We start from the raw sequence: 11,976 nt of genomic DNA on the forward strand, positions 1-11,976 counted from the left end.
TTTATTTAAATTTAGAATTGGGTTATAGTATCATTCGGTTACAAACAATCTTGTATATAGTTGCGTGATAACCAAACGTATAGGTTACACAAGGATTGTCCATATAGGTTAACAAACGAAAAAGTTAGTTGTACACTAGGTACCCTCTCCTTTTCGAATCTAATACGAAAATTGTTACAATATCTTAAAAGTGTTGCTCAGACATAATCCTCTCATGTTAATATAATACCTATACATCAAGATGTTGTAGTTTTAATTAATTATAAGTCTAAGTACCGATAAAAAAAACGAAAGTCTAATTTTCAACTTTACTTCTTATTTCTAAATTACTAAGTTTTAAATTAATATATAGGCTCGAGCCATTTTTATAAAATATAAATTTTAACTTCAATAAAAATCTCGGAAAATCTTTGGCAGGTTTATCTTCAATTGAGTTAATTGATTCATTCTGCTCTTAAGAAGATTTTCCTTGGTTTCCCTAACTTACTAGTATTATGGCTACTGTGGTTGTTGACAATCAAAACTTGAACTTTTGTTTACCTTTTAACAACACATATTCTCTCGTATTCCAAAACTTGAACTCTTCTTACCCTTTCACTATTTTTTGTTTATAAGCAACACATATCTTGTCAACAACAACTTCAACTTCAAAAAAATCATAAGGTTGGCGTTGATTGTCGACTTGAGATTCAATGATCAGGTACCTTCTTTTTATTGTTATGTTCCTTGTTGTTAATACATATAAATTTGTAGAAGATGAGGGTTTTCTTATTTATTATGCGATACGAGAACAAACTTTTATTAACAAAATTTAACAAATTTTTATGTATTAACGAAACTTTTTAAATGTTTATAAGTGAAAACTTGGTTACACATTTATATTAATAAATATATTTTTTTTCCTTTAAACACGTTAGGAGCATTTATTGATCTATACATATATATACATATATATATATATATATATATATATAAACACGTTAGGAGCATTTATTGACCAATATATATACTACACAATAAAATGAAAAGAAGTTAATTGCGAACGTCGAATTCAACAATCCTGATCAAACCCTCATCAAAGATAAGATGGGTGAAACTTAGTTTGAGGTGTTATGTTGTGTAACCATGTCAGGTGAGTGTGTGAGTCCTATCATGTAAACGTGTTAATCACACGTGAGTGTGTCTGTCAGAAACAAGTGGATTGAGTGAGTATATAAACTCGTGTCTATAAACTCAACTTTTTATGAATTCAATCCATCCTTTCACAATGTAGATAGTAGGATTTCTCCATGGTATCAGACCTGGGAATTTCAATTCTCAGGGGTAAGATTCTAGGGCCTGATTATCGTGCATCATCTTCATCTCCTAATCAAGATGATAACTTAATGAGAGAGATAGAGAAGTTGGTCAAAATGATGATCAAAATATTTAGAAATTATGAGGAAAGCAACAAGGGGATGGTACCAATTACTGGTTTTGAAAAACTAAGATCATATCCAAGATTCGTGAGGCATGGTACCACATGTGTCAATACTATCAACAGAACCGTCTTGCTATTCTCTGATGATGGTCTAGTAAGAAATTTGAACCCAAACAACATGGTTTCTAATAATTATGTAGTGAATGAGGAGGTGCATAAAGTGACCTTTATTGGAAACCATTTACTTATTTCAGTTGTTGGGAGTAGTTACTGGATTGAATACGTTTATCAAGCTATAATATCAGAGATAAAAAAGGAGGTAATGTCTCTACGTATATTTCTTCTTCAATTGATTATTTAATTTGATTCCTTTGCCGCAATTTGGTGTTTGATATCAATTCAACTTAATATTTGTGTACTGTTTGGTTGATTACATCCGATTAACATTCAAGGATGATCCTGATGTGGATAATTATTAATTTACTTTTAAATGTTATTATGTTTGTGATTTTGTTGTTGTTATTAAGTTAGAATTTTAATGTTCGACTTAAAAGTAATAATGAAATCACAATTCAATGTAAGTTGAAGTACATATTTTATGTAGAAAAGAAAAGTCAATTTCCGTAAGTTTCCATACTTTTTTTTCATTTTTTTTTCAAACTCAACCAAAATGCTTAAGCTAATTTAAGACTTTGGTAAAACCAATCAGTATTGCACCCAACAACTTCCAATTTCAGTTCACAATTGAAACTTAAAATGTCATCGTCTTCTTAGAACATTGATACATTATATTACTACATACCGACAAAGATATGTATATTCTAAAACAACAAGTTAGGAACATTTCTTGGATTGGTCCGATTTTCGCCTCCTCCACATCCAATCCAATATATGGCGGATTTCAATTTTGACATCTGCATCCATTCCAGCATTCGACTGGTTGAATACATATGATCTGATAGATTAATTCTATAACTAATATTGAAAACATATAATAATAAATTTAAGAAAAATGACTTAAGATCTCATTATCGTTACCATGATCTTTAGTTTTAACTCAAATATACACAATGATACGAACTTTTACTAACCCCCATCAAGTACTAGTAATAAAACTTATCAATTTTATTTAATAATAACTTTCCTAATTTATTTTTATATATAATAATATTAGAGAATTTATACATAATACTTTAACTAGGAAACTAATATCAACATTAGTGAACAACATAAACATAATGAACAAACTCAGATGAAATTTTTGGGAAACAAATAGCAGAGAAAGACTTAGTAAATAAAGTTATTGTTATCTGGTGTCTTTCAACTAGAACACGTGAATTTTTTTTCCAAGGAAGTGATATCTCACCAGAAAGTATTAATAAGAGATGCAGGAAATACCTGGATAAACAAAACGTCAGGGATTCCACTACTATTAAACCTGCGACAAGACAGAACATGTGCAATGCTCATTAGTTTCCTCCTCTTTATTAGGGGCTTTTTTACTATAAATTGTGATGGCTCGTACCATGATTTTATTAAAATAGATGGCATCGGTTTAATTTTTTGTAATTTTGCAGAGGCATTCAAGGGAGCAAAGCGCATCTACCTAGCTGAATCAGGGAGTGCATGAAAAGTAGATTATAGGGGTCTATGAGAGGCAGTTAATTGGGAGAAAGATTTGGAGCTAGAGAATTTCTACTTTAACCAGACACAAAGCTTACGGTTGACGTATTTAATAAAGATATTTTCAAGGTAGAGTGGAGAATCCATAACCTAGTAAATAATATGAAACATATTTTTATAAATTTTATCTCCTGGAAATTTATCCATGTGCCAAAGGAGATGAAAAAAGTACCTGATATACTGACAAAATTAGCTAAAGCTGAAAGAATGAGTGGAGTCTTTCGATTGAATGATTTTTTTGGGACCACTAAATTATTAGGCCAACCATTGTTTAGGGATAAGGGATGTCCTAATAAGAGCAAATGACTAAATTGTCCATTTACTTAACTAGCTTTTTATTTTATTAATATATTATTTTATTTAATTTCCATTTTAGTATTTTTTTAATCTCACTGAGATTCTCAAATAATAACAAAAAAATAAATAAAAGAATTACAAGAAATTGGTTGGAAGTCTAGCTACAAATTGAGCATCAACCCCTTTTGAATAACAACACCAAATATGTGAAAAAGAAAATCCTCATCATAACTTTCGCATCATGACTAGCCACGTAGTTACGCAGCCTCTTCAAAAAATCAACGTTTTCACTACCTACTACTGAGCTCATCCAAAGTAGTAAAAGCAAGAGTGCCAACCGTAACCCTGAGCCCTGCATTTCTCAACATATTACTTAGAGCAAAGGCTATGTGTAGTCTCCATTTGGAGACTAACTCGCCCATATGAACGACCACTCTCCCATATGAACGAGTATGGCCACTGTGGGAAAATATAAAAGAAGGACTAGCCAGGGGACCGTCCCCCGTTTAATAGTTTTTTTGAAACCTTACGGGGGACAGTCTCCCGTAATAAATAAAAAGAAATCTTGACGGGGGACATTCCTCCGTCTAAAAGAAAAAAAAATCCAAACGGGGGACGGTCCCCCGTTTGTGTAGGAAGTCGATATCAGGAGCAATTCTCCTGGATCTTTTCATTCTTCTTCAACATTTTCATGGTTTTTTCATCTTCTCCTTCACTATAATCTTCAAAAACGATAAGGAATCCGATTTCTTGCAAAAATAAATCTATCTCATTGATTAACGAGTAGAGGTAAATCCTATTCTAACAAAAAAATCGTTTATTGATATTAATTTCATCATCTTATTTAGGTTTTGGTTAAAAGTTACCTTTATTTGATTTTTTTTCTAAATTCTTGAAGGTGTTGAGCTAATTGGGATAATTGAGCGAATTAAAGGTATGATTCTTAGCTTAATCTTAATGTTGGGAGAATTAATTTTGTTTACCTCTTGTTTCATTGTTTTAATTTGATTGTTTTATAGATTAATTTTGATAGATGGTTAATGACACTTGTTTTAGGGTTCATATTTTGATTGATTTGTGGTTTTGGCATGCATATTTTAGGAGTCCCGGATCAAATAATGATCTTAATGTACTTAACACATCTCCATTGTTCGATGGTATCTTCAATGAAAATGCTCCAAAAGTTGATTTTCAAGTAGGTGGTGGAAGATTTGATATGGGTTACTACTTGGCCGAACTAAGTTATCCACTATTGTGCAAGCTTATAAGAAACCAACAAACCCGAGACAAAGATGTTTTACCAAGATGCAAGAAGGGGCTCGGAAATATGTTGAGCGTGCATTTGGTGTTCCACAAGCAAAATGGCATATAGTGAGAGGTATGATTGAATATTGGGATGAAGAAGATTTAAAATTCATAATGTTGGCTTGTATGATATTGCATAACATGATAATTGAACATGAGAGGCGAGATGGGGCATGGAGAACCTTTGGGGATGAAGACTATAGGGTATACTGTGATATTGTACCTTGCGGAGTGATGTAGTTTTTTAAGTGGTAAATAAAGTTCGTTCAACTCGGACTTGTGTAGACTCAATTTCAGACTTAATAATAAAAAACAATAAAAATAAAGAAAATATATACACAAGGTTTGTCACAATGTCGAGAGATTACTGAGACTCAGGATTCCACCAAACCTCATACCATGTGGTTCAAAAATCAATTCTTAGACAATTATAGCTCTTGTTTATTGACTCTAATTCTTTGCCAGGGTAGATTTTAAAAAGATTAACTGTAAATCACTATCATGATGCATCAAAAGCACTTAGACCAAGCATACATCATCATACAACTGCACAACTAATTAAGAAAAATCATAAAACGATTAAATTAATGCAAAAAGTCATAAAAAGAATTAAATATAATTATCACACTTATGAAATATGGCTTTCTCCGTCATCCCATTGTTGGGGTTTAGCTCCTCATATTAATCATGATCTCAAAATATGTGTTTGTTGCTCAAAAGACGATTAAAAGAGTGAAAAGTAATAACACATACTGTTTGCAACAGTGTATTGGTGTTGCAAACAGCTGTTACAATTGAACTGTTACAGAAAATCTGTTGCTTTGTCGCTGATTTAAGACTGCTCTGAGATAAGACTTCCCTGAACAACTTAATGTTCTTCAGCTGTTAAACAGTGACACTTTTCTGCGACTGTCTAGCGAGGGTCAATGTTCTTCGCGTTCTTCTTCTTCAACAGCAGCAGCAGCAGAAACAGAGTTTGGTAAAGCTCTGATTTCTTCTTCTCTGGCTCTCCTTAGGTTCCCAAACTCCCGACACCTCTTCTATATGACCCAAGACATCTATTTATATCAAAAATACCGATTAAATCTTTCCCAAATCTTCAAAAATCTCTTTCCTTCTCTTCACGGCCAAGTTACGACAATTTCTTGTTTTAGGATTTCTACGCGTTTTTGAGCTTTCCTTTTTATTCTAAACTCTTCCTTAGATAGATACAAATCTTTGGGAAGGTTTACAGCGTTTTAATCACTCTACAATTCCCTAAAACAGGTCACAAACGTGACTTTCCATATTTTCTTGTTGTGAGAAAAATCCATCGATTGAGCCCAATCTAATCGATTTAAACACCCATATCAGATTCCTAGACCCATAAGGAGTCTATCCTATGAAAATCAGATGTTTAATCGACCTCAAACTCCTCCAAATCACGATCACCAAAACTGTTCTTTAACTGCACTATTTTCCGGCCAAATTTTATGGTTTTTGAATGTTGAAGATGGTGGCCCCTTATCCAGAGTAGGGGTGCGATTAGCAGATGCCTGGAAATGGGATGCCCCTTAGTAATTAGGTTACCCCTTATCCAATGTGAGAGTCCGAATAGCAAATGTCCTCCCATGAACGCAAAAAACACTTTTCGAGCCAATTTCGCCGCAAAATATTATTTTTCCAAAAACACCTACAAAGACATAAAAAGCCAAAATAAATACAAAATCGAGCATTAACAATATATACAATTGAGATTATATCAAACACAAAAATGTGTTATCACGGAGCCGTTAACTATCATGAGTTAAAACATGAACCCTTGTATAATGATCTTCGACTAAGATTGACAAATCATGTTTGGGATATGTTTGGTAACAACATGGCACCGGAACAAGCGGGGGAAGCACAATACATGGATGAACCGTAAAGAACAAGGTAATTAAAATTTAGTTTCATTTGGTTGTTTGGACAATGTGTTTATTTTTTTTAATTTGTATGACTAAATAACATTGAAACTTAGAAAAGTAGTAGTTATCTTAAATTTGTTCCATTAATATTGAGTCCTACTAACTCATTACATTGCATATTGTTCATGGTAACAATCTTTTAATTGAAAGGAAATTACAATTAGGAAAACAACAACACCAAATATTAGACACTACTCATCCTCGCTACTATCTTGCTCCATCAAGTTCCTTTTCTCTAGTATCTTGTTTTCTTTACGTTCAAGCTAAATTTGGCCCGCATTAGATAGCTTAGACATATCCGCCATCATGATTCTTTCTACACGTTCCTTTTTCTTTTCTTTGATCCTTCTCATATTCTCCTCTTTTACTTGTTCTTCTTGATCTTTCAAATAACTTAACATTCTCTCATTGGTTTCACTAAAGTTGAATTCAATGGAATCACTTGGAGTACGACTTTGATATTTTGCTTGTTTTTGAGCTTGAAGAGCTTTCTTCCCGGGTCCTCTTTTTTTTTCCCCTTGAGCGTCACTCGTTTGTTTTGTATTACAATCGACTCCAGTCTCTTCCTCCTCGACACCATCGACAGGTTGGACACCCTCGGCACCATCATCATCAACAACTTGGACCATGGGTGGAGGGGGTAGCGGGGTACTTCAACATACTTGGTGTAATCGTAACCAGGTTCATTCTTGTATAACTCGTAGCACTCATCAAGGATGAAGTGTCTCCCATGTAGCTTGTGGAAGTCACACCGACGACGTATCATCTACAATGTAAACTTATCATATGAGTATTCATTTTTACAAACATAACGAGCAATACATACGAAACAAAAATACTTACCGTGTGCTCGGCTCCGTAACCACTTATTCGTCCTCCTCGAAATAATTTTCCAAGAACGGCGACAAATAACTTAATGTCTTTCTTTATAGCATATATTTGGTTTTATAAACCAGTTTTATCTCTATCATTTGAGTTACCTTTCATTTTCTCGATAAATAATGGAATAATACGATCCCAATATTTGGTTTTTTCTTGATGCACACCAACACTACCATCACCCGTTATTGCTATATGTGCTTCGCAAAGAGCTACATCTTCCTCCGTAGTAAATTTAATTTGTTGTTTCCTACGAGTTTTTTGAGCTTTTTGGGTTGGAGGGGTCGGTGTTGATGAAGAAGACATGGATAAAGAGAAAAAGAGAACTTCAAAACTAAAATGGAGTAAAATGAAATTGAGTTGGAGAACGAAGAGAAAAGAGTTTTATGGGTTGGTTTTATAGGCTCAAATGTAGCCGTTGGAGGAACAAAATTCAAATACCAAACGGGAGACAGTCTCCCATTTTTATCTTAAAAACTCATGAAACAGGGTACAGTCACCCGTAAAGAAAAAGAATAAAATAAACGCGAGACTGTCCCCCGTAAATAAAAAAAAAAAAACCTTACGGGAGATTGTCTCCCGTTTGTTGTTATTTTTTCTTACGGGGAATAGTCCCCCGTCTAGTGTGAAACTCCCAACCAGTCGTTCCCCTGAACGAGTGTGTGGAAGGATTTGGGGGAAAAGTGGGTTGAAACCTACCCATAGAAGAGCCTAATTTGCTCAAATTGGTAGTGCACTCTTTCATTTGAAAGGGTGACACTACTCATACCCCTTGCTCTTAGTGTTTTTAAGAGAAAAAAACAGTATTGCTAATTGCTTGGCCAGGCTTGAAAGCACGGATGTCCCCTCCCGTGAAAGGTGATACACCAGTTACGTCCAAGCACACATCACACCTATTGTCCCAATCATGAAAAAGGATGTCTGCTGGTTTTAAAGCTCAACCAGCATCCGAAATAAAACCCAACGCCACCTCTTTTATCTTTTTTATCTTCAATTATATTTTTATGCTTTTCTTTATAAATATTTTTCCATTTAACTTTTAATTTTTAATTTTTTTATGAGGTACGGTTCAGTTAGGTTTTCTTTTCTAGCCGAACCTCAATTTCTTCTTCATAGGCGATCTTTTGTATATAACACTAATTGTTGTGTTCGGTTAAGTCGTAATTTTTTTTCTCTTAACCGAACTCTAATCTGTAAGAAAAAAAATGTTTAGTTCGGTCAAGTAGATTTTTTTCCTCCTAACTGAACTTTCTTTGAAAACCTATGTGTTGAGCCGGTTACGTTGCAATTTTTTCTCATAACCGAACTTTTCTGTGAAAACTTATGTATTGAGTTCCATTACGTCGCAAATTTTTTCCCTAATCGAACTTTTCTTTGAAAACCTCTATACTGAGTTCGGTTATGTCTCAATTTTTTTCTCCTAACCGGATTTTTCTTTTTTTTTTTGAAAATCTATATATTAAATTCGGTTACGTCGCAATTTTTTCTCCTAACCGAAAATCGGCTACGTCGCAATTTTTCCTTATTAGCCTATAGTAAGCCCATATATTTGATCACATCGTAATTTTTTCTCCTAACAGATTTTATTTTGTATTTCGGTTAGAAAAAAACTGGCCGAACTCGGCTAAGTAAAAAAGGTTTAGCCCAACCAAACGTAATAAAAAGAATTTGAAAATAAAATCGAAAAATTAAGTTAAAAGAGGTTTGACTTTTTCACAAAAAAAAAAAAAAACATAATAAAAATATCTTGGTCATTAAAATATGTGGATAATGTGTCTTGAATATTTACTTGATAATGACCTGTTAGCTGGTTCTATAATTTTTGATGGTCCCCGAAAAGTCATTCCTGCGATATTGGGTGATAAATGGGCAAGCCATGGTCCAACGTATCCAAACGGGATATTGGGCCTCATTTTGCCTGTGTCCTAGCTTGCCATTTTCTTACTATTCATACCTCGGAGCTGCAATTCAAGTTACTACTCGTTTATCCCCTTCTAAGATGGTAAGATGTGATATGGAATTCATCATAAATCGAGGATTTCACTGCTTAACTAATCTGGGTGACGTATTTGTCTACTAATGCATTCAAGGTCAAGTGGTTGACTCTCCTTTCAGCAAACTTCCTCTTTACACTCCCCTTTTTACTGCAGCAACTGTCTCCTGCACACTTCCTCCACTCGTCTCGTACGTACCCATGAAGTTTCCTTCTCTACCCCTTTAAAACCAGGCTTAGCACTTTGGAATCCACAGATTCCACACCACAAACCCCTCAAAAGCTCAGCTCTGCTTCGTACTCCCAAAAGATGCTCAAAAGTATGAAATCAGAAAGAACAAAGTTTTCTTTTTTTCAGTTTTAGCACAGTTTGATCCTGATGTTGTTTGTATTTTGGGTTGTAATGAAACACTGGGAATTTTGGTATCTGTTGCTAATCTCATTGTTGTGCACATCTCTATTTTGGCTACTTGGGGCATGGAATTAGTTACAGGAGGTTATCTTTCTTGCCTTTTTTCAGTCCCAGGAATCCACTTGGGACTTGCTGGGTTTCATGTATCAGATTGTAGCTAGTTTTAGTGCCATTAATCTAGTTTCTAGATTGTACCAAGCCTATTTTCCCCTTGTTCATGTTTAACTGGCCGGCCAATCTTTCTTACAAAGACTCGAATGCGAACTCAGACATTTCTCTGTTGCACTCTACCAATCTAGTCTCTAAATGAAAGGTGCACATTGTTGCTAGCAAGCTCTTATAGTGTGTCAGTGCGTTGAATTTCCAACCCCCTAAAACAAAAGATCAATCACCTGAATAAAAATAAAATGACTCAAATATTGAAAAATTGCCATATGGTTCCCGTTTCCTCAACTGGTTAATAGCTATCTATTAGAGGCAGCCAAATAGCATTGCATCACCATTTTTCGCCAAATTACTTTACAAAATGCACAAAATGGCTAGAGAAACAACAGCTGCCACCAATACCAAGATGAAATTTGCTTACTGGAAATTACATTTGTTCATGCTAGGCATGGTTATATTAGCATTCCTGGCAACAGGGGGAATTTGGCAGTTTACCTGTGGCGTTCTAGATGTGCCAATATTGGAACCTTCACCTCCGTTGGAAGCAGATTCTTGAGTGCAAATATCATTCTTCTCTGGAGAACTGTCACAGAATCCCATCGACTTAAGAACAAAGCTATCATCATGCAGCTCAAAAGGAGTATTATTGAAATCGAAATGCACCAACTGCATATCTTCTGATATCTCCACCTCAACAGTCGCATGTGGACGCGTCTGCACCAGAATAAAAGGCAACGGCACACCCCCTTTAGTTGCAGCAGCAGCATCCCCTGAACAACACAATTGCTCATTCCGTTGTATCAGATGCTGAAGACCTGCAAACTGCTCCTTAAGTTCTTGCAAATATGCAGCCTTGCTTGCAATTCTGTTTCTTATGCCAGCGCATTCAGCCTTAAGCTCATCACCAGCGCCAGGGCGAGGCAGTCCCCTCCATACTATCTCCTTGTTTTCATCTTTAGAAATAATATCCATTGCCATAAGAACATTCAGCGCATCATACACTCTCCGCCGTATATTTTTCTCTTCAAAATTTTGTGGATTGTCAGGTCCTGTTGTTGAAAATTCAGCAACAAGCTCATCCGCAACCTCATTATAAGTTGTTCTGCCCTTGGCTTCCACTTTTTCGCACACTTTGACGCTAAATTGACGCAGTCCTCTGCCACCACCAGCCTTATTATAACCCCCTCCACCTCCTCCTCCTCCTGCCGGCGCTCTTTTTTTCTTTTTCCCCGAAACAGCGCCTGGAGATCCCGCATCATCATCAGCAGCAGCGGCGCCACTGCCGGTTACAGATGAATAGCCTCCTCCATTCATAAACCTCCCTTGATTTTCCCCCCAATTTTCTTGATTCGCCGCCGCTTTAATCACCATTCCTCAAATAATAACTTTATGAATCAATAATAATCTTGGATTAGGGTGAAATTGAAATTACCAATTGAACAAGTAGAAGAAGATCAAGGTAAATGAAAGATTCTAGATTGAATTTTTAGGTTTTCACTGTTCTTCGTCTTCTTCATCTTTGACTCTATTGAAATTGGGAAAGGATTATTTTGAGAGGAAAGAGAGAGAAAGTAAAAAAAGAGACCCCGTCTCCCAAACTTTGACCCATTGAAGAAGAGTGGAATGCACGCCCGACCTGTCCCTTTATTTGCTGCAATCTTTTCACAGTTTGACTGATTGACCTATGCAGAAAAGACATTCAATTTTCAACCCCATTTCCTCGAGTCAAGCTCCCTATGGTTCATGAGAACCCACGTGATCAGTGAATATGTTTGGGTCTTGTTGGAGCTTTTGGGATGGCATCATGTCTGATGGCTTGGGATTTGGTTAGACTCGTTCCATGTGCTAGATTGAGCTGCTGAATTAGCCAAAA

At 35.3% G+C, this 11,976-nt stretch overlaps 1 protein-coding gene across 1 annotated transcript; it reads right to left on the reverse strand.

The window, feature by feature from the left end:
• Window positions 1-10,355: 10,355 nt before the first annotated feature.
• On the reverse strand, window positions 10,356-11,696 carry LOC113294736 (transcription factor-like protein DPB). Its single transcript, XM_026543112.1, has one exon. The coding sequence runs from the start codon at window positions 11,472-11,474 to the stop codon at window positions 10,521-10,523; it is 954 nt and encodes a 317-aa protein (XP_026398897.1). The 5' UTR covers window positions 11,475-11,696; the 3' UTR covers window positions 10,356-10,520.
• Between the last annotated feature and the right edge of the window lie 280 nt (window positions 11,697-11,976).

This window comes from Papaver somniferum, chromosome 7 (assembly GCF_003573695.1).
Source record: "Papaver somniferum cultivar HN1 chromosome 7, ASM357369v1, whole genome shotgun sequence".
In the NCBI taxonomy this organism is placed as follows: Eukaryota; Viridiplantae; Streptophyta; class Magnoliopsida; order Ranunculales; family Papaveraceae; genus Papaver; species Papaver somniferum.